This window comes from Anas acuta, chromosome 19, assembly GCF_963932015.1.
Source record: "Anas acuta chromosome 19, bAnaAcu1.1, whole genome shotgun sequence".
NCBI lineage: Eukaryota > Metazoa > Chordata > Aves > Anseriformes > Anatidae > Anas > Anas acuta.
The window spans coordinates 8,266,309-8,290,144 of NC_088997.1; the positions used below are offsets into that span (position 1 = coordinate 8,266,309).

The window sequence follows — 23,836 nt, forward strand, 5'->3', positions numbered from 1 at the left end:
GGAGGATGTGCTATAGGCAATTCCAGCTTTTCTTCCTTTTGCACTGAAAGCCTTGTCATCCTATCCAGATCTAGGTCACAGAGGGAGATTTGTGCAGTGGACATGAACTAACATTGAAAAGCCACTTCTTCAAATTCGGATGCAGCTTGGCAGGAGCACTGGAGATGTGCTTGTATCCCCCCGTGCTGATGCCAAGCTGATCACCAGCCCTCGTTATTACCCCAGGACCGTGGCAGCAGACATATCACACATTCACTTTTAAACAGTGGTGGTTCTGCACGGCAGAAACCTGCTTGGAACATGTTTGCTGTTGTGCCTGGTGGCTTTAACGCCTTGCTGCTCTTCTGCGGGCCACTTGGTACAGGATACCTCTGCATCTGGAACCTCCTCCATGTTTTATAAAAAAATATCCCTCCCTGCAGTGAAAAGGCTGGGAAGCCCCTTGCAGCTTCGTACCATTACGCCAGCACGCCCTGGACAGCTTGCGATGTTCCAAAATAGCTCTGAGGCATCGCTAAAGAGAAGCGAAATGCAAACGAGAAATGAGATGTAGTCACTTGGAAATATGTCCGATCTGAGGGCATATTTTTGCGGATTTGATAGAAATCTTCTTAACTGGAGAAATTAGCTGTCATCTGCTGTAAATCACAAGTCACTAATTACCCCAGTTGCTCACTCACATCTCAGTCTTCCTTGTTACAAAAGCGTGAGGCCTTAGAGGGGAGGGAGTGGGTAAAAACCCCTCACTGCCTGGAGTCAGTGACAGAGAGCACAGAGGCTTTCTTCTGTTAGCCTTCCTAACCTTGAAAACGGCATTTTTTTTCTTTAAATAACTTTATTAAACTTTTTGAATTTTATTATAATGACATGATTTACTGCCAGCCCCAGAGGAAGAGCTGCATACACCCAGAAGGTGCACGGGATAGCACAAGCTTTGGGTGGGCTTCCTGTTCCCACCCCGCATGTGGGGCTGTGTGAGAGGCTGAGATAACGGCTGGGGAACGAGGCAGGCAGCAAACTGACCACATAGAGGTTGTGCTTGCACAGAATTAGGTCGAGAACGATTAGCTCATGTCATGCACACCATTAGTGTGCAGCTTAGTACTGTTGCAATATTTGCATGTACCTCAGCTGGTTCCAAAGCAGTAATATTTTACCAGTAAACAGCAGTACCTATTTACTAGGTAAGCGATATTATGTTGTCAGTAAGGTGTGGCAATGTGCTTAAAATGTATTTGGTTAAAATATAAGCAAGAGGATATGACAGTAAAGGCATCAAATTGATTAGAACAAGAGCCTAACCATTGCATGGTATCTCCAGAAGAAATAGTGAATGACTCTTTTGTAGATTTTGGCTAGCCAGAAAACCATGAGAACGGAGCTGTGAAGTCCATAACCACATCCATCCAAAGCCAACAAAAATCTCCAAAAGCTATCCAAAGAGAGGTTTTGTAGATGCCTATTTTCATTTGCGGCTCATGCCAGGTTCCTGACTCACTGTCACTCCGCTACGGTGATACGCTGAGCTTTCCAACAAAGCAAACAAGGGGGCGGTGAGTCACCGGCTGCATTCATGTGTGCTTCATTTGCTCTATCATTAGCTATACTGTTTTTGTTTATTTTAATTAGCTCATACACAAAGTCTCGGAGATATGTTTCGTTGCACGAATTAGCTAGGCTGCTTAGTCTTCAGTAAAGATTAGAAAGCCAGAAGACAACGAGCATTTTGGGTGGCAGGTCCACCTTTTTCTGCCGTAGTGTGCCTACAGAGAGTATGAATGGGGGGAGTCTCTGAATTTTCCAAGATTTGAATAAATGGGACAAAAATGTCCTCATTTTTTTGAGGCTCTGCTGTTTCATCTGGAAATTTGTGAAGCCTGTAGCCTTTTCCCTCAGTAAAGATTTTGTTTCTTTCTATGTTAGAGCAGAAGTATCACTGTGCAAAGTGTGTCTCACTTGGTCTGTATGCATTAAAAAACTACAAAAGGCGTCTGAACTGAGTGCTGATAGAGAAGATGGGTATGGGAGAAAGGTCTGGCCAGCTTCGTCTGAAAGCTGCTAATGATTTCTGTCATCTCAGATGACTAATGCAAACCTCGGTGACTAGTTATGTTTCTGTTTGTTGTTTGAAGTTACAGCTTCTGATTTTTACTGTTCCACATAAGGAATCATTCCAAGCCTCAACAAACAAGTTTGTTTTTAAGCCCAGGTCTAGGTGCCAGTTCATTTTAGCCTGTCTTTTTAGCCAAATCACGTAATTTATCTCTAATTGAAGTCTTTCCTGGGCTTGTGGGAATTGCAAGGCTGGTTCAGATAGGCTAAGACAAGAGTCTGAAAGTGAGACGAGGCAGGGGGGAAATTAAGGATCTCTCTGGGAGCTCTATGGCGGGGAGGAAAGGAGAGCAAAGGGACACAGCGAGCTCAGTCCCAGATGTGACCCGTTTCCTTTTGTAGTTTTACTGGTGAGAACTGTCATTGTATTGGATCACAAGAAGAAATTCTTCCATGTTCTGGAATTTACTTAAGCTTCTGGACCCCTGTTGGCTGAGGATTCCATGTTCTCCATTTGACAAGGGCTTCCTTCCCAGCCATAGTCCTGGGAACAGGCCTACACTGTAATTAGGGAGATGAGGGATTTGATTTGGGTGTGGTTTTGCCACTGAGGCACCCAGCATTTGGCAGCCACGGTTGCATTCAAAGTCCTACTTGTTTTGTTTTGATTTTTTTGTTTTTAATCTGAACAGGACTAGCTGTCCTGTGCTGCCTTCCCTGGACGCCCTGACCCTGTGTTAATGATGCCTTGTGCTAATCGATTCTACACCTGATGAATTTTTTTTTATATCCCCTCCCACTCTTGCAGGCAATTCTGTGCTAAGACTTTGCATACAACATTACAGTGGATTTCTGGCTATATTAGGGAAACCATCGTTTATTACTACTTACTCTCTGCCAGAAAGAGAGAAGTGTTTTTGTTGTTGTCTTTTAATATCTTTTCTTCTCTAAGCCCTTGGCTAATTGCATTCCTGATTATATATTTTTTTTTCCTAAAGCTTAATTACTTGTTACATACCATGCAGGTAAGCCAATAGCCTTTGGGAATGAATGAATAGCTCAGATACTTCCCCACTGATATTACAATAATGATAAAAACATTGAATGGAAAAAGTGGGTGTGACAGGTGGTACAAGTCTCCGAGGGTAGCGTTGTTTTTCTATACAGAATAGGAATGGCAGTACAAAGCAGACAGAAAGTTTTGTTTCATTTCCCAAGCAATAGTGTGCTTAGCAGAGTGTGCAGCACCTCTCCTCTCGTGAAAGCCCACTTGAGATGCTGTTGGGGAAAACCAGCAAGTCCTCTCATGTACCAGAGCTCCGGGTGCACGTCCTTGTGGTTCTGACCACATTTCAGACCCAGATCCGAGCAGGGTCTTCACCCAGTCACCTTTGGGAGCGTGCAGGGGGGTGGTGTCAGTGGAGGCTTTGAACTCTTATTGAACACTTCCTTGGACTGGGTTTTGTTAGAAGATTTGTTAACAGCAGCTTCACAGCCTGTAAGTGAGGGCAGCATTGGGCCTGGAGACCCTGGCTGGCTCAGATCTTCGGCTCGAGCTGCTGTGCTGGCGTTGCCTCCTCAGCGCCTCTATTGCTCAGGGAAACCCCTTCCTAAGCACGCCACTGTGGGTGCTGGCAGTTTATTCCAGTGCTTTCTAGGTCAGGAGTTTCTTGCCTGTCAGCGTGAGCAGATCTTAGGAAATCCTTGTTTTGATTTGTCATGTTGCTGGGTTTGTTTTGTTTGTCTGCTTTTCTCCTAATTCTGCAATGTTATTTCAAAATCAAAGAGGGCTGTTTCATCAATGCACACTGTCATGTCCTGCAACGGTGGAAATGAGTTTTGCAGAAGGCAAGTCTGTGTGTATGTCCTGAGGAAGCTCCTGCCGATGTTTTCGAGCAGGACATCACCACTCATTTAGCAATACCTAAGCAGCAGCCCCGCTTCTTTTGCATGCAGACAGGGAATGCTTTCATGGCAGTCCAAAGAAGGTGGTACCACAGTTCAGTTCTCGACTTGCGAGTTCTGTAGCAGTGGGAATTTATCTTGTGGTACAAATATCAGCGGGGCTACCACCGTGTTGTTCTGCAGCTGAGTATTTAAATAGGGTCCAAATTGTGAAGCCTGCATTTAATAGCTAGTGGGTGGCTGAGCTGTAGCCAGCTCGTTTGAAGCTTAGGGATGTGTGTGAACTGCAGTCACACCTTGGGGTTGCAGGGAAGATATAATCACAGAGACCTCAGAATAAACTTCTCCCCACCTAATCTTTTCACATGTCTCTGAACAGACAGGTGTGTGCACCACTCCTCTGTCTGCTTAATGCATTATTTGAAGCAGGTTGAACATGGCTGCAGGCAAGAAGGAGAGCCTGATGGTAACGAGGTGGCTTGTGTTTAATGGCTAGGAGGCCAGGGCTTGGCCATCCCTGCCCGGCTGCCTCCACCTAAGGGAGCTGGCCCCAGAACCAGGGAGCATCACCTGGGAAGGAAAACGCCTTGGTAAAGAGAGGCAGGTGCACCAGGGAACGGAGGAAAAATACTTGTTGGTACAGTCTGCTCTCTTTGGGAGCCAAGAGAGTGAGGCTGGGTTCTCCTCCATGTTCTCTGAGGCTTCCCCAGAGAGAGGTGCAAGGCCAGGGCTGCACCGGGGCAAGGAGAGGGTGCGAGTGTGTCAGTGCCCAGCTGCTTCCCGGGGAAAGCAGTGTGCCGGTTCCTTTCAGACACATAACTTTTCCCCATTAAAAGGTACCATTTTAAGTGTTTGTGCTTTTTTCCATAAGTATACTGGCCAGTGGGACTGCAGCACACAAGCACTGCTCAAAGAACACCTATTGAGTTATCGAGGCAAGTCTCAGGGAGCCAAAACCTGTAGCTTTGGTCCCGTAGCTGTGCACTCCATGCACAGCCTCACTCTGTGTTTGCCTTGGAAGCAGCTGGAAATCAAAGAGGGGTGTTTTGTTTTGGTGAGTGGGAAACAGGGCTCTCCCAAGAGAAGCTATAATGTCATTTTGCTTTGAAATTGTGATTTCAATGTGGCTGAGCATATGAACACTTTTGTACCATGGCAACTCTTTATTCATGTGTAAAGGTTAGGTTAAGAGCCCGTGTTTCATTTAAATATAAAGGGTATCCAAGGCACTCTTCGCATTGGTTCTGCTACAGAGTAGTTCTGTAAATGATGGCTAACACAAGAAACGTCTGTACTAAGGTGACCTTCTGTTCAGAGCAGCTTTTTACCCCATAGCAGATTACCATCAAGTCCTGCAGCTTTTGGTTTGTTGTAGCTCTGGCCAGCAGACAAAGCGTGTCCTGACATGAGCTTGCCTCACGTGTGATCAGCACCACCCACCTCCGTTTGCAGCCCGACCTGAGCATTTCCAGGAAAATTCTTCTTTCCCAAAGCATTTCCTCTAAATCAGAGATAACCTAGGCCATTAAATGTGGGCCTGCATTCCTCCAAGTTGGGTCTTTCATGCTCACTGTTTGTGAAATGACCATTACAGAACAGGAGGCCACAGCACTCTGCATCCTGTACTGGGCCCTGGAAGCCCTCAGACACTGAAGGTGGATGAGGTCAGCCACATTCCTCTTCCCCATTTACTTGACATTCCTATCTAACACTCCACACCCAACGACCTTTTATCCTCCAAATTGCTCTTAAAAGTCCTCCTCATGGCCAGTGCCCACAAAAATCCCACGTCTTTGTCAGGTGCTCAGACACCAGAGCAGGCCCATACTGGGGCCTAGTAACCTATCTATTAACCTGGATAGGGCTGGAGGATCTAAACCCACAGGCAGTTGTAGTCATCGCTCAGGGTTTCCAATCCTGTCTCTGTGCCCATCTCGATCAGCACTCCAGGTCAGGTGCTGCCTGGGTTTCATCTCTCCAAGCTCCACATCAGCATTAATAATGGCTGGTTCAGCTGGCGGGGTGCTTTGGGAAGCTGGCACCACGTTTCCTGTATCTTTGTTCCGTCCTGAGAATGCCAAGTGTGGTTGAGGAAATAATAGGTGATAGCCCTAGCGTGTGCCATGTAATCAGACAGACATCCCAAATGGCTCTCAGCTTCGCCAAGAGGCTGTCTCGAGGAGAGTGGTGCCTGCTGTTAGCTGCTCATGGCTGTTTCCAGGTCCTCCAGACATGTAAGCATGAACTTTAATCCAAGCAGAGCCTTGTCAGTCACACGTGTGGCGGCTTCCCTTTCCTGGATTGCATCAGGAGCTGTGAGACACCCAGCAGCACATCTCCAGGAGCAACACCATCGCTGTCTGGAGCCTGGATCCAGCTGCCTCTGCCTCCCCATCACCTCAAAGCAGAAGGGAAAGTCAAAAGCTCTATCATTTTGCTGTGTTCTCCCCTGGTCTATCATTGCTTAATTGTATCCCTGAGCTTTATTAAAGTTTGGGGTGAGTCATTGCCATGCTGAGGTGAAAACAGAGCTGAGTGAATTTAGGAGGAGCGTCTTCCCATGTGCTGAGCAGGAGAACTCCCACAGCAGAGAGAAACTCCTATCACTCCATAGGTGTGTTGCATCATCTGCTTGCTCCTGCCTCTAATTTAATGCTCTAAATCCCATATCAAAACACCTGGAGTCCAAAGAGAATATAAAATAGACTTGGAAGAGGAAATTCATGCCAATTAGACATGCAGATCTCTCTTAATCACCTGAGATCTCCTTCCAAGCTCATGCAGGCCTTGTAATTGCGGTGCTATGTTGTTCTGCTGCATTGCCTATCCACAGAACCCACTTCCTTCTCCACCGTCGGAGTGAAGTTATAAGTATAAGCCAGGGTGGCTGCACTTCAGTGCCTTAATTGTGTTTCCTTTATGGCTACAGTAGTTGAAGCTGGTGAAGTACGTTGGAGAAAAGCACTACAGAACTTCAAAGCCATTGTCACAGCATAGGGAATTTCTTTGGGATGAACAGAAAGACCTCTCCCTCGCTGTGTAGGCATCGTTACAGCCCCTTGCACTTACTGTTCTGGTTTGTGGTGCATGTCCAAAAGAATTCTTCTTTCTGAGGCTATGGCTCCTATCACCTCCCAGGCTGCTCCTCCTGGTACCTTTTGGTGGTTTTGTGTGCCTGTTTGGCATTGTGGCATGGCTGGGAATATGCTGCTGTAGGCAGGGCAGGCACCTCGGGGTGGTGGAGGCAGCTCTGGCCATGTGCGTGTGTTCTCATTAGGAGCTCATGTGCTCTGATCAGTCACCGGATTAAGAGCACAGCTTCACAGAGTAACCAGGACTGGAAGGGACCTCTGCAGATAATCTAGTTCAACCTCTCTGCTCAAAGCATTCTTTGCAGTTCCTTTAAAGCTAAGTCACTTACCCACCTTTATTAAGTTATTTAAAATGTATTTTATGAATATGTTTTGGAAATGAGATGTGCCCCCCCCTCCCACCCCCCAATGAGTTAAATATAAACTCCCGTCTTTGCTCTCCTCTTGTTAAAACTTTTTAAGTCTCCTTTTGTTAAAACTTTTCTTGTTAAAACTTTTTCCTGGATTCAGTTTAATTAATTAATGTATTTATTTATTGAGCCATTTGAAGCACCTAAGGTGCAGAATCAAATTTCCATGTGTTTCTATGAAATAACAAAAGCAAGGGATCTGGATTCTGCAGTGGTGTTGCTGAAGGAAAGAAGGAAAGAAAGAAAAGTAGAAACCAACAAAACAAAAACACCAAAAATAGACAAACAATGAAACCCCAAACCAAATGAAAAAACTGGTCTTATTTAAGAAGAAAGGAAAGACCAGCTTGCACAAGGATTTCATCCCCAAACCCTTGGCATGATGTTATATCTGCTGAGCTATGTTGTTACTGCAGTAGCTTAAAACTATTGAGTGTATAGAAAATAAGCCAATGTGCAAACTTTAGAATTTGTATGTCTAAAGGACTCAAATTCGAGGCTTTGCTTATGCTTCCCAAAGTGTTTGAGATGTATGCTTTTCAAGGGCTGTGAAGGTATTGAGTTTCTGCTCTGTTTTCCTTGCAGGTGTGTTACTAGACATCCAGCAGCACTTTGGAGTCAAAGACAGTGGGGCTGGCTTGCTACAAACAGGTAAGAGTATTTGTTTTCTTGCTGGTTTGGTAACCTTGCTCATCTCAGAAGGGTGCTTACAGATTTCTTCACTTAAGGTCTTTGGTACGTTTGCTGTGAAATGCACTCTTACGAGGAAGAAGAATGAGGATGTGGTTGGGGGTTGTTTTTTTTAGGGGGGGCGTTGTTTTGTTTTGCTCGTGGGCAAGAGGTCAGGGCTCAATGAGTGCAGAATGAGCCAAGAACAAAGGAACCTAATGATGTTATTTATGACAAATTCAAATAAGAGATGGCTACCTAGATCAGAAAGCTCGTGATAACCCAACAGCAGGATCCTGTTGTTCTTGCTCAACAGAGGTCACTACTAAGTATGAGGTGTGATGCCCTTCATATGTTCCGTGGAGAATCTGCTGAATGTACAGTAATTGGGAGTACAATGTGACACAAAAATGTAAAACACATCAGGACAAACACCTGAGGATGAAAACTGCAGGAAGTGCTGACAATCATTGCATTTATGCTACCTCATTGATTAAAAATACCCCTGTGATTTTGGTGACATTAACATCAGACATTTCTCTCCCTGTATTTAAGGAAGAAAGATAATTGAAATTCTGATGTCTGTCCTTTTAATGTTGCAGACATCTGCAGACAGAGCTGTACAACCCCAGGAAAAACCCAGCTTTTCTGGCCTGTGGTCCAGAGGTGGTTTAATGGAGTGGCTTTGTCAAGGACTAGAGTTGATGACACTGAGTAGCAGTCTCATGACAGCACATTTGATCTTATGGAGAGTTGAAAGGACTAGCCACACAGCAAATGCAGTATTTTAAGGAGAAGAACAGTCCGGTTTGGAAGCTTCTGACAGAATTATTAGTTGGAGTTGTAGAAATGTGATGCTGTGGTTGTCCTGCCATTGTCCTCTGCCTTAGGAAACCACCCTGGAACAATTGTATCTCTGAAAAAGTTCAAATTTGATTAGGGTTAAAAATAGCGGGGCAGAAAGATGCTTTTCCAATCCATTTTTTCACAGTGATTACCAAATGCCCACCAGGATCTTGTGCGTGGAACCATAGCCAACAAAAAGGTGTATAAAATGATTCACTCTTCATGATCACACTAGAGGTGAGAATGTTCTGGAGCTCCATCAATTGGCCATGGGTTTCAGGCTATTTGAATCACTGCAACATTTCCTCCTTGTTATTTTCTACAGCCCATATCATAGCAGGTTCCTCATCCGTGGTTAGAGCTTCTTGGTAGTGTTGCAATACAAACAATTAATAGTAGTCCATATTAGGGCTTTAAAAATACTCAGGGGACAGCAGAGTCCAGCTAAGCTGGTGTATGCAGCACGCGTCCAGAACAGAAGGCCTGAGTTTTACAAGTGTAACTGATTATAAGGAGCATCCATCAGTTATGCCCAAAGTGGCACTGGGTGTCTGTCAGGCTCTTTTCTACAGCAATTATTTGTTTTTATTTATCGTGCTCAGAGGAACAGATCCTCAATGTATCATTAGACATGAAGTGCCTTCAACAAAATATTCTGGTGGAAAATGGTACTTGCCAAAGCACATATATAATCTTCATTCCTCTCAGTGGATGAAATCCCTCTGCAGATGATTTACTGACAGCAAGCAAGAGCTAACCTCCAACGGGGCATTCCATTTGTTAATTGCAAGATGTGTTATTTATTTCTCTAGCAAATGTACAGGGCATCTGAAAACAGCATCATTGAGATATTGCAAGAGTGCTGCTGAGTGTGTCATGATTTTTGTAATCAATAAATATTGCTTTAAGAAAAGCAACATTTTCTCTTGTTTTTTGCTGATCTGAAAACGGAGGACTTGACTTTGCCCCTGCTCTGTAGATACTGATGTATTAATCACAGTGCCATCACAATCCAAGGAAAAGACTGTTCACAAAGTAATACACCATTTCGCATAAGTGAGGTTAGGGGCACATAACTGAAAACTTATTAAATGTATTACTTCAGCTTAACAAATTTCTGCCTGGCAGCTGGCCCATGGCCCATGTACCCTTAACGCTGGCAGAATAAAACATGCTGGCCTAAACTGCTGTAAACACTACCTAAAATCTTGCAACTATTCTCCAAGTCTGACCTCTCTAAGTGTGCAGACTGAGGGAAATGGATGCAGAGTGTTAAAGTGTTTGGCCAAGGTTGTAAAGGAAGCCTGCAGTTGAGCTGGGACCAGAACTGAAGTCTCCCAGATCTCTGTCTTAACCTTGAACAGTTCTTTTCCAAGCAGAGAGTCAGAAATATCATCTTACTCCCAGGAGACAGTCCTGCTAACTAATTGAGTGATATGAGACGAAAGACTGCTCATCCTGAATATGTCCTCTGAATAAAGAGTAGATTAGTCTTCAGGTTGTTAATCCTGCATCTCAATGAGTCCTAAATTAATTTACAATGTTAATGAGGGGGAGTGAAATGTGGTATTCTCTGTTAGTTCATATCATTCATCAAACAGGCTTTAAAAAATAATAAAGAAAATCCTTTTAACTGAGAAAAAACAAGGCTGCTCACAGTGCTTTACGAAGAGATGGTGGAGAAAACTCAAACAGCAAGGGGAAAAGAAATCCACCAAAGGCAATGTATCGCCCTGCAGTCATACCATAACCCATTCTTTGCAGGCACAGCCGGTCTCGTAGCTCCCTCACTCCGAACATTCAAAAGCCAATTCATGCACTCTCAGCTTCTGCTGCTCTCTGGAAAGCAAAGGTGACTGCTTTCTTAGGAATTGCCAAGGCAGAATTTGAATTTTCATCTTGTCTTATATTAATCCCAAGATACAAGATATTTGCCTAGGAGATATAATGAAAACTGGTTACAGGGAAACTGTAACTCCCTGCACAGCAAAATTGCAGGGACGCTCCAGCCTCATCCATAATGGAAAGGAGCAGAATGTGGTAGCCTCTGTAGCAAGGATCCCATGACAGCAAAGGACACACTGACAGATGTATCACAATTGCTGCTTGCTCGGTAGCATTGTAGAGTAACAGGCATATAACTATGTTGATTTCAGAGCCTCAATTATGCCTTAATGATTCTAAATTCTTCCCTTTTAAAGCTCTACATGTGCACAGTTATATAAATAATAGTTAAGTGCACTTAATGGTCCTACAGGTCAGCGTCCAAGCTTAATTGTTTCCTTTCCTTTCTTACTGGTTGCCTTTCCCAGATGGAGAAAGGATAATCTTGACTGATCTCAAAAGGTGATGAAGCATCTCCTTGCCCACTTGAGTAGAGACAGTAATTTGGACTTGCCAAAACTGGAGTCCTCTTAAAATACAAAGACTGGGCGTATGGAGAACAGACTTATCAAACTGCTTCAAAATAGTGTTATTTATGTCACATTTGCTTCCGTATGCAGTTAGACTGCAGGAGCAGTGCCCACTACTGCACTGTTTTTCACTGAATTTTCTTTCCCTTCTTTCTTCATTTTTTGTGCTTTATTGCTCTGCCTGCTTCCCTTGCCCTTGAGTTTATTTTGCTTTTGCATCTCCTGCCAGTGTCTATTTAGCAGACCAGAGCTCTAATAATAATAGTACCTGGCTCTCAGTACAGTTTGTCTTCTGTATGTCTCCGGATTTTTTACATAGAAGGGAAAATGAGGCTTGCCCTGTTCTACAGATGGAAACCAAGAAAGCCAGATGGGAGAAATGTCCTGCCCAAAGTCACACAGCAGGCCTGAGGCAGAGCCAAAATGAGAACTGCAGTCCAGTTCCTGGACACAGCACTCAGCCAGGGCAGTGGTTAGACCCTGAGCTTTGGTCCTTGTTAATGGCACTGCAGTCTCCTAGCCTAGGCAGCTCAGGCTCTGGGGAAGGAACGTTAAACAGTGGGGATTGCCGCAAGCAGAAGCTGTGAGCCATCAAATGGAGGTTTTGGCAAGGATTTTGTTAAAATTCAGAGCTGTTGTTGTCAGGAAGAGCATAGGGATGTCATTAGAGCAAATCCTGGTAAGCAGAATTTTGTACCACCAGGTCAGAAGCTAGGAAATGTGAGGCAGTGGAGATCTGGATGGGAACTGCAGCTCTGAAAGAACTTGTCTCTGCACACAAGGAGATGGGCACTTCCCTGAATGCCTCTCAGCCCCTGGTTTTCCCAGGAAGCCTAGGTACTTTCTTAAGTCTCGTTGTGGGCTGATTTTTCTTGTAAGGATCAATTGCAACTAAAACTTCTGTTCATTTGAAAAGTGAAACTTTTACCCGCCGGAGTTGCCCTACCTTTTGAGCTAACCTAGCCTTGCAGTAGGTTGCAGCCTTGCAAGGCTGTTATCAGCTCTGGCGTGCTGTGATTGTATCAAGCAGGCCAAGGGCCTGTGAAGTGGGAAGGAGACTTGACATAGGGGAGGGCGTACGGGAATGATGAGATAAACCAGACTTACCAGAAGGAAGGTTTTTCTTTCAACTGCCTTTGACTCGCGTCTTGTCATTGGCTTATGATGACAGTCGATACTGCTCTGACATTTTTGATGTATTCCAAACAAAGACCACTGCCTCTGGATGAGATGCTAACCTTGAATATGTGTATGTTATGTGATCTGTAGGTGCCACATGCTTCTTTCCTTTTCTACCATCTGCTTCCACCTGAATAGATGCTGTCTTGTTTCCCATCCCTGCTGTGCATAACCCAGTCAAATCTTCATCTTTCACTTCTTCCTGCACATGCTTATCTGTTCTCCTTCCCTTGCTAGAGCAGAGCAACTCATCTTTTGGACACCTCCCTGTTTTCTATTTAAAATTCACAAGCTTTCATTTTGAGCGAATGTCTTCTCCACATCACAAGGAGAGCACTCCCCAAGGCCTGCTACCTCAGGTGTCCCGTGCTATTGCAAGCCAGAAGGTGAGGTAGAAAGCTTTGTGGCTGCTCTTCTTAACTTGTGACTGCAAATGGTTGGGACCACCATGCCTTACCCAGAGCAGCTCATACTTCTGTCATCTCTTTCCCCAGCCATGCCAAGCATCCTTACGTCCACGTTACCCCACTGGGGCTCTGGAGCTCTGAATGCCAGGACAGGGTGGATCTCTCTTTGTGCCAAAAGCAGATCCTCAAAGTTGTATAAAAATGAGTAAAGCCTCTTTCCCCATTTCACCCTGTCTGATTTTGTGTAACTTTTTCAGACCTTCTCCAGCATTCTGTAGATTGATGGTAATACAGGGATTAGGGCAGTTTGTATAGCACAGCTTGGTTTTAAGCAATAAAGATGAAGAAGCAGGACTCTATGTTCACACAATGTGCCTCTTCAGGTTGTTTATTTACCAAGGTAGGGTGACCTGAGATAGACCAGAGCCTGCTAATTGCCTGCGTAAGTCCTTTGCACCTTCTGGCAAGCCTTTTGTCCTGTGTGCTAGGATGGTGTCCGACACGCCAAGAAGTCTGGGCAGTCTGAAGGTCTGATTCATGAAAGCACTTAAACGTATTTGGAAATCTCTTTGCAATCAAGAATGAAAGTATTATCTTGAATCAGTGAGCAGGTTATGGGAAAATGTGTTTGTGCCCTAGCCCAGTCCCGTGTACACTGAGGACCAGGTTATAAAAATGCTGCTTACAATGGGAGCGATGGCTAGACAGCCCTATATTGCAAAGTAAATAATCTTTGCTGGGGGGAGAGGGACAGGGAGGGGAAAATGTCCTTGGCTGCTGCTAACAGGAGGTAAATACTTGAGCCAGGGTTGCACTTTGTCTTTTTATTGTATGTGTCAGCAAGTGAGTGCAGGCTCCTAGAACAGGGGAACTCTCCAGACTGGCTTGTCTTCATTAACGTCCTGATTTTATGGCGCTACATGACCGCTAACACAACATAACAATTCATTTCCCTGTCCCGCCTTCCTCTGCAGAAGGAAGGTTTGCCCTAGCTGTTGGCCTTTCAGCCAGGGCAGGTACCTGAGCTGGTGTTGCAAGAGACACTTGCACTTGTGCTGCCTGTGGCGTGCCTGTTCTTTAAGCAGATACTGGCCTATTTCCCCTCAGGCTGTAGTTCCAGCACCTCTTGCCAAAGCTGTGTTCATTTCTGTAATTTATTATAAGTTTGAGGGGAGAGATTTCCCACAGATTTTAGAGAAGTAGTTATCATTCCACCCGAATTTCTCATAGTTCTTAACATAGCCGGCTCATCTCCCCCTGCAGATGTTCCTCAAACCTCAGAACTTCATTCTAGCTCTTTATGCTGGAAGAAGGACTTTTTGCTGGGATTGTGCAGTGCTTTTAACCAGCCTCCTCTTAATACCAGCTCTGCAACCTCATGCAGCAGGCTTCTGCAAGGTATCGTGTATCATGCCCAAATAGTTCAGAAGGGCTAAATTTGCTGCCTTTTGTTATTTACATTAACACTGCTTTTGGACTTCTGAAAGAAGGAGATGAACATTTGAATCATCTTAAGGTTTTGTGTTTTTTTTTTTTCTTGTTTTTTTTTTTTTTTTTTTCTTACTGTTATTAGACATCTAGTGGCTACCAGTTGCTGAAAGAGAGGGGTGTGTACTTGTATTCAAGACTTCACATTTGGCTTACTTTTTATCCTTCCCCTGTGTGATGACACTAAAAGCTTTTGCGAGTAAGTGGACAACCTGCTGAGCTTTAATGCATGCTTTTCATTGAGTCTGATCTTCAAGAACGGTGAGCAGAGGATTGTTTCTGTGTGATCTAAACCAGAAGGAGCTCTGTATTCCCTCTTTACTCTGATCTGGATCTGTGCATATTTGCTACTGATTCCTGTTGAGCCGTGTAAAGGTATGTGTTAGCCCAGAGGGGAAGATTTTTTGTCTTAACATGGAGGGAAGGAGGACATAGGTCTTCTATGAACTCAGGGTAAAAAAATAGACCTAACCTTTACAGTGCATTCTGTATATTTACCGTGCTTCATCCCAGGGGAGCCGTGAGTGTTTTTCGCTCTTAAAAGATTTATTTTAGGATTGTTTTGGTTTTGTGTTGTTCCTTGCACACATCTGAAGAACTCTCATTTTCTTCGAATGCAAACCTAGAGCTCTGCAGGGCTGTGTTGTGAAAAATGTAAGCAGTTATGTTCATACGGGGGGGCTCAGATCAGGTGATAAAGAGGTCAGGCTTGGCCTGTGCCTGCTGGGAGATTTCCAAGCTAATTTCGTGTAGTTGGAAGCATTGTCGGAGGAGGTGTTTGATTTGAAAAGAGATCATTTGGATAAACCAAATAGTTTTGACCCAGTGTGAAAGAGCTCTGGAGCACCAGAGGTGCCAGCTCGCTATGAAGCAAAGTGCATTGCTGTTATATATGTAACACAGCAGGCACCTCACAGACTCTGGAAGTATCGGGGCGTTTCTGTACTGGGGGAATGAAATATTAGGGTTCCGGACCAATCCTTGTGGTTGTTTTATTTCTCTGATGTCCTGTCTTGAGTTCCCAGTGATCCGAACATTTGGCTTTTCCTCCAAACTAATGGCTCTCAAAATTCTGGGGCTGTGTACCAGACCACTGTACATCCTTACAATCAGATTTTTATAGTGTATTTACAGTAATTTTTCCCATCTGCTGATAGAAGGTTGTATGGCAAAGACCAATTTTCTCTTTAAATTATGCAGGGAACCTGCTTTCAGGGGGGAAGTATTACTGACCACAGTCATTGCTTATCCCAGTTTGACATTAGTTCTCACAAAAAATCTGAGTGTACGTAAACATTTTTGGCTGAATGCTCTCTTCAGTTGTTTTCGAGTTTTAGTCAAATGACTGTGAATGGTGTAGGTTCTTAACAATCAAATCTCAGAGGAAAAATAACCAGTTATTTGGTGGGATGAATAGTGGAAGCAGGCGTTCACACATGCTGATGTTCTTTGCTGCTGCAAGCAGGGAAATGTCTTCATTTTCAGCAGGAAGGATCTTTCCAGGGAATGTTCAGTCCTGATCCTTTTATTTCCCCCACTCAGTTACACATCAAGTTATTCTGAATTAAAAATTTAGACAGATTTAACCATTTCCTTTAACAATTTGCATGCACTGATGTTCACAGCAATGGGAATTATTTTGCATAATCTCTTTCTGCATCATTCTCCTTGCTCTTTGTAGATGCACTGGACTGGGGATGGGGCGATTCTGATTTATGCTGTTGTGAGACAGCCGTGTTGAGCTGAGAACAGTAACAGTAGCATAATCCTTCTGCAAAGAGTTGCCTTACATAAATAAGAAGCTGCAATAACTTTATTTTTTTATTATTTGAGATACATTAAGTAATTTTAAGTGGATGGTTACAATAAATTACTATTAGGGTAGGCTTGGAAGTGAATTAGGGAGGCGATACAGATAAAGCAGTTTGAACTTTGATTTCTTTTCACAGTACTCCAGTGGAACATGCTCCAAGTTATTTGGTACTGTTTTTTTCCTTGCCTCTATCCACCCTATATTTGAGGGGTCCTGTTGGGGTTAGCTGTCAGCTCCATGCTTCCATATTCAGCATGTTATAGTTTTTCCAACCTACCTGGCCATATAAATAACATTAAAAGTGCCAGAGTTCTCTTGGCCATGCCTTTTGAGCACTAGAAATCATTGGCAAAGTCTGACAAAGAGAGGTGCTATTTCATGGGAGCCTCTGTGACTAAACAGAGCCATGTAAGGAAGATGGGTGAGTTAAAGAAAACAAAAGTATTTTTTTTTCTTACTCTGGAATGCACAGGGTGCTTGCTTTTAGAGATCCATGCGTCACCAAACCAAGTTGCATTCAATTTAAGCATCTGGGCTGTTTCTAAAAGCAGTCTCCTATTTTACAGGTGTGGTTTGGGATATATAAATGCTTAACTAATTGTGACTGCAAATCAACGTAGTTAAGTGGCACAAATAGCACCAGCAAAATTGCTCCCAGGGTAAATTGCAAGCTCAAAATTAGTGACTGAGTTGAGGATCCTTTAAAAACATGATACTAAAAATAGGTATTAGTTCAGAAGGGCTGATGTAAAGAGTTGTTATGGTGAGAACCATGCAAGTGTTTGACTAGATAAATCCACCTCCTTCATCAATCTTCTTGAAGGTAAAACTGCAGAACAGGAACATGAAAATGTCACATCAATTTTTCTTTTTTTCTTTTCTTCCCCTCACCCCCATTTTTAAATTGACATCTTCTACCAGCAATACGCTGCCCATATGACATCCCTGCTGCAGGAGTTCACAAGAGCACTGCTAAAATGTATAAATCTAATGCACTGCTCTGTTGCTCCAGCTCACAGTGCAGAATTTAAGCTATCAGCTCTGCAGCTGCTTTTGCTTAGTCACGCGGGCTTAGAACGATGATCCATCTCTAAGGGCTATTTGATTTTCTTTTGCGTCTTTTATAAAAATGATGAAATCTTCTCATGAAGAAGCCTACTTCTTCAGGATGTTTAGCTTCACAGATACCTGCCGTGCCCTGCCCAGATACCAGCCCTACAAGTTGGCTGCTGTGCTGAAGGTGCTGGGAGTTTGTTGGCTGCAGGGGGGCTGTAAAAAGACCGCACAGAGAATCAAATGCAAGATCCTGCATTGGATTCAGCATCCTGTACATGGGCTGTCTGGGAGCTTCTTTTCTCTCTTCTTGTCTTGTTGAATGAGCTGCTGTACTTTCAGTTTAGCACTAACACGTGCCAGGTATTTTAGACGTGGATACAATCAGTGGAACCTTGTAGAAAGAAAAAATGGCAACGAGCTGAAGTCTGCAGCAACCACTCCGCTGGTAACCTACATCAGTGTTGCAGGCTTCCCTTGTCCATACAGGTGGTTTGACATTTCAGTGTCTGGCCACAGAAATAAGGAGATGCCACGGGGAGGCTGTGTGCCTTTGTGAGGGAGCCTTGCCTTTGTGTAAGGACACACCCTGGGAAAGCACGGGGTCCTGGTGATGGCCAGGACACATTTCCCTGTTTGACACACACAGTGAGTTTCACAGCCTGTGCTAAAAGAAGTGGTGGAAAATAAAATTCTTTTCCTGGTTCTTCGAAGTGTGTGACTAATGGTTTGCGTGGACATTTTGACTTGCTGATAGGAATTGCAGCACTGCAAAAGTCCTGCTTGGTATCTCTACATCTCTAGATCTTTGGCTAGAGCCAGAGTTGGCCCTAATTTTTTTTTTTTTTCTTTTCCGCATTCCTACGTACCAGCTGTCCCCAGAAGTGCTACACTGAAAACCCCAAGAAGTTCAGTTTGCTTTGGATTCTGAGCTGAGACACCTGAGCTGACACCCCAGCCTGTAAATCCCATTCCGTTTCTTTCGGTCTCTACAGGCAGCTGTGAGAGTAAGAAGAACAAGTAGGGTCTGTTAACTTCTCCAGGTTTGTCCGTCAGTTCTCAGGGAATTATTATTTGTGTGATACGAGAATAGGGAGTTCTGTGGGGGAAAAGTGGATTCTTTTGGTAGGTTGTTGTGGTTCATGTACAAAGAGACTTGGCTGCATATTGCTTACTCGATTCTGTGTGTACCCTTGTGTATGGGGGGTGTTCAAGTTTGGGTGTGTGAAGCGGAGCAGAGTTCAGCACCCTCTGCAGACAGGACCTTCCAGCTCCTCACAAGATCACTGAGGCTAAATCCATAACCGTGTGTTTACCCTGCTGGTGGTGAGCTGTGCTCCATCAGGTGTGGGTCTGCTGCTGTCCCCTGCCTCCTCCAGCTGGTGTTACTAGCCCAGAGATGCAGGGGGTTCATTTCTGCTTTTCCCACCCAGAGCCTTCAGTTACTTCCAGCTGTGTGCTAACTGCTTTGAAACCCATGGATGTAATAGTACAGCAAAGTATTAGCAAATGTCATACAAAGGTGTGTGTGTGGAGGGGGGGGGTGCAAAATAAAGAAAAAAATATTTTAAAGAAAAGTCTCTTGAAAAAAAAACAGGAGAGAGAGAATTTTCCTGCAAAGCAGGTTGTCCAAAGTTGCCTGTGTTCTCTGAGGATGTTTCGTGGCAGCAAAGGTGATAATACAGGATATTATACAATAAATGTTGAATTTTCCCTAAAAGCTCCCCAGTGAGATATTTCAATCATCTGCTAATGTTATACCTCCCAGTGGCTTGAACAATGCGGTACATGACACTGAGCTGCAGAAATGTTTGCATTGTATGTAAAAGATGTTGGGTTTCCTTGTTTGGACTTACGGAGCTTGATCTTTATGAGTTCTTAGTCCAGAAACTAGGCTCCTATGTCTAATCACCAGGTAGATAAACTGCTGGCAACACCAGAGCAAGTTTTCCCCCAAGACTCAGTTTTCGGCTGTACAGGACTGCTAGTAGGAACCGTATCTGTCATCCCGGGAAATTGATGATGGTGTGGTGTCTAGGGAAGGGAACAGAGCAAGTGCTGAACTCAGACTGACTTTAGACAGGCCACCAGTCACTCATCACTCTCACCTGCTACATATTTAGGCCTGATTGAAATGGTCTTTTTTAATATGTTAACAATCCCCGAATTCACCAAATATTGTCTTTCCTTTTTCCCATTAATGTAACTGATGAAGCATAAAGGCATTGCATTTGCAAACCTTGCGCATTGCAGTATTTATTTCGAGGAGTTGTTTTCTAGGAGTACTCATTCTGCCAGAAATACACTAGTGAGAATAAATGTAAAAGCAGAGATTATTTAAAACAGGAAGGCAGTCATGCACAGGCTATCGAAGCGACTATTAACCTTGGGTTCTTTTATAGAGGTCATGTTCTTTTATCCAGGGATGCACCTTCGGTTGCCAAGCTCGCTCCTGGATCTGCAGTTCGGCTTGCTATGGGAGTGTTTGTACAAGTCAGGGGTACCTTGGAAATTCTTCTGGGTAATAATCTCAGAAATAACAACTGTCAGACAGATCCCCAGTGCAGGCTCCACCGTAGTAATGATTATTTTCCTTTTGCAAACCATGGCAAATTAAAGCATTAGGAACGACGTCAGTATTTGAACAATTTCCTTAAAGAGGTTTATCACTTTCTGAAGGCCACTCAGAAACACGTCCTCTTTGTCTAAATTGCAGTTTATAAAAGCAAGAGTCAAGAGCATTTCCAAATGATGCCAGCCAAAACAAATCAATGATTAATTTCTGTGGAATCACGGTGGCCACGTGGAGGGCTGAGAGAGGCTTCCTTCCATGCTCTTCACAACCCTTCTTTCTTCCATGCGTTCACAACCCCTCCGCTGTGCTCAGGCCATGGCTGCTCGAGAGGTGATGGTGGCTGCCCTGCGCTGTGCTGGCTGCACAAAGCCGCGGGAGGTAGGATGTTGTAGGGTCTTCTGTATGTTGTAGGGTCCTCCTCTGAACTTTTCTGACTTGCTCCCATGTCTTGTTAGACGTTGGATTTGGGTGGGTGCCTGGAAAGCCCATCCCTTGTGGCTAAGAGAAGCATAGGTGGAGTTACAAAATGTGCTTTCACAGAAAGGGAAAGGAGCATGGTACCAGCTGGGAATCTGAAGCCTTCTTTTTGGCCAACGTTTTATCCTCCTCTATGGTACATCCAGCCTCCTCCCTGACCCCACGGTGCTGTAATGGTTTGGCGTTGCCTTTCCTGGCCCTTGCAGCTATTGCTGGATCCGTTCTGACCAGACGCGCAGCATCTGTGACTGCAGGCGTAATGACTGGGGACATAACATAAATAAGAAGCAGTTCAGGGGACAGGATAAGTGAGAGCACAAATGGTTCCTTCCTTGCCTTTTTAGAGAATTGGTGACTCATAATGAAACTAGACAGCAAATACTTCGTTTACACTGGCGACACTCTTGGCCAACGTGTCTGGCCCGATTCGGCCAGCCCCTGCCTCTGTGCACACACATTTTGCCTTCACATGCCTGCCCCTCACTTCCCCCTTAGGGGACAAGTTTTAAAGATAATCTGCGATATTCATTTGCTCATTCTTAAAAACGGAGGGAGCGTAAAAGCACGTGAAGGCAGGTTGTGTGTTTTATCTTTTCCTCGTAATGCAGAAGCAGTCGGCAGAGGTCAGTTGCTGGGAACCACTCTGCAAACTCACCGGCGAGCGGTTAGCTCGTGGAAATGAAAACCACCAGGAGTGTTGTTAGGGCCGGAGCTTAAAAGGCTAGATCTTCATGTGGATAACAGATTGTAATAATAATCTAAATTAATTCTTGGGAGGGAGAGAAATCCTGAAGCCTGAGGGCTTAAATCAGCCTCTAAGTGATTCAGCTGCCTGCGTAGGGATTTTCTGTACTTTCCTCGGAAGGATCTGCTCGCTGGCACTGTCACAGACAGGATACCAGATTACACGGCTTTCTTATCAGTTGCCATTGTTCTCGTGTTTTTATGAAGTGGTCTCCTGAGGTTACATGAAAGGTCTTTTACTGGGGGATTCATTATTCTGTGTACAGTGGCAGCGCCTTGGGCAGAACGACGGACACTGCTGTTAGGGAGAAACTGGGAGATTCCATCGAGAGAGCAGCTCTCCCGTTGCTGCTTTGAAATGAAACCCAGCCAGCACTGCAGAAAGTTCCTCTGTAAAAGGAATGTGGTTTTGGGTGGTAGCTTACATAGCAAGAGCTGTCATTGAGCTGGATGCTGCTGTATTTCTCATCTTTTCTCTACTTTTCTGCCATCTCGGAAAAAAAGCAGGAGCAGGACACTACACCGAAATTCCCTCTGAAATCAGCAAGCAGCATTTTAGAAGGGTTTGGGGGGCAGTGTTAAGAAATGCATGTGCTTCCTCCACAAATCTGTCTGTGAGAAGCACTAAATCCCCTGGGAAAGGGGAAATTTGGAGGAAAAACTTTGAGGGAAGTAAAACCATCCCAGGCTGCTTGCTGGATTAACACCCAGCAAAAGCAGTTACCCACAGCTGCTTTTACATCCACATCGTCTGTGGATTTTAGCATGTGCCTATTCCACAGTGATTTCTATTCCTACAAAAAGTGAATTAGTGTAAAGCCGCACGTGGTGAAATTTTAGGAGCAGTACCTCATGGCCGTGCTGTGTACACTTGAGAACCAGGTAGTGAATAAAAATCAGCTACTTCAGATGTTCTCGCCAAGCTCTTGTGATAAGGGGTAATATTTTCACCCTTTAAAATTCAGTTTAATCTGGCAAATATTTGCCTTCCTCCAGATAACTCGGGGCAGATAGCGTAAGAGCAGGGTGAAGTTGGTCTGTTTAGAGAGATCTGATCTCCATGAAGGAAGTTGGCTACAATACAGAGATGAATCACCATTTTCTCCCTGCAGACCAATACTTTTCTTAGTTATTGAGGTTATATTGCTTTTAAAGGATACAGTTTTCCTGATCTGCCAAAAGCACTCTTGAAGATGTATATGGCTTGAGTTGGAAAGGTAACAATTCTGCAGGAGAGCAATGCGAAAGGAGTTTGCTGCCAAACCCTGGCACACTTTTATTTGCACGTGTACAAGCACACACTGTGAATACAAGTCCTTGTCCCGACGTCTGTGCTCTGCTCCTGCACTTTAGCAGGATCTGGAGTGCACTGGAGCAAAGTCTAATTTCAACCTTTTACCCTGACCAGAGTAGAAAATGTTTGTAAATGAGGCTGTCAGTGCCGAGCTAGTTGATAGCCAATTACCTAATTAAAATGAGAGTATAGCCATCTTCCTTTCCAAACCAGGAGCATGTACTTTGGCGAGCCTGCTGTAGATGGTACAGCGGATCCCTAAAGAACTGCAATACCAATAAAGAAAATCAATGTGTCCCGCCGGCTGCCCGGGGGGGATGTGTCCTCCCCACACATGGAGCAGCGTGGGTCTGCAGGGCTTTGATGGGGGGCTTTCTCCTGCCGCTCTCAGCATCCCCTCGCTGCCCACTGGCATCGCCCTCAGGGCTGGCAGCCTGAAGATGGCCCGTGAGCCTGGAGCCGTGCTGGAAGGCGATGGCTGAGGGGCTGCTCCTGGCTGGGACTGCTCGCAGAAAGAGCAGCCAGGCAGCACATCCCCTGCCCTGCCACAGAGCTGGAATTGACTCACCTGCTCTGTGCCCCAGCTGCTCGTACAGCCTGCTGCGAGGGATGCGTTTGGTCACTACAGGGATTCCCCAGCTTTGTAAATACAACCAGCAGCTATTCGGAGCTCATGGGAAGAGGTTAGCAAGGCACTGGTACTGCAAAATAGTCATTTATTTGTGAGTTTCCTTTTACAAACAAACCCAAACAAACCTGAAGCCTGACAAAAGCTCTGGGATAAGAATATATCGGATATTTCTTTTTTAGCAAGTTTCCATGAGTGCCATGGCATGAGAAGCTCCTGATTCCACTTTAGAGAGAAGGGGAAGCACTTCCTATGGTATTGTTTTTCATAGGAAGCTGCTGCTTTTGGTAAATTAAATGTAGCAAAGAATTTATTAGTAATACACTGAACTATTAGTGCATCTCGCTTTTTTCCTGTTCTTTCATTGCTCCAAAGAGGAGGTTTTGAGATTGATTTCTCTTTGAGACAGAATGACTCCTACCGAGCACCAGTTAATGATTTGAAATTAAAATGTTCATTGAGGTGGCATGGAGGATTAGTCTGGTCTGGTGGCCAGAAGGGATGGGAAACCCCATTTTAGGATGGAAACACTCTGAAATTGGAAGCAAGGACCATTGTTACACCAGATAAGAATGATACACCCTTCTATTAAGATAGTAACAGATTTGAAGCATTTTTGTTGCTAGTTAAATCTGATTCATGGCACGCAGCACAAATTTCAGGGATCAAGGGATTTAGATTATTCTACATTATCAGCTTTAGGCTGTCATTTCGTGGTGTGTTTAAGTACACACTGTGGTTGAAAAGGCTTCGTGGGCAAAGGTGCACACAACTGTTCCTGCCCTAAGGA

General features: G+C 44.5%; 1 protein-coding gene across 3 annotated transcripts in view; it reads left to right on the top strand.

The window, feature by feature from the left end:
- The window catches only part of LOC137842224 (sphingosine-1-phosphate transporter SPNS2-like), a 134,730-nt gene that overhangs the window by 27,311 nt on the left and 83,583 nt on the right, over positions 1–23,836 (top strand). For all 3 annotated transcript variants that reach the window (XR_011088968.1, XR_011088967.1, XM_068655987.1), the window contains exon 2: positions 8,045–8,110. Coding sequence is in view for 1 of the 3 variants with exons in the window: in XM_068655987.1 (XP_068512088.1) it covers positions 8,045–8,110 (66 nt within the window). In the remaining 2 variants the exon portion in view is untranslated. The remainder of the gene's footprint in view (positions 1–8,044; positions 8,111–23,836) is intronic.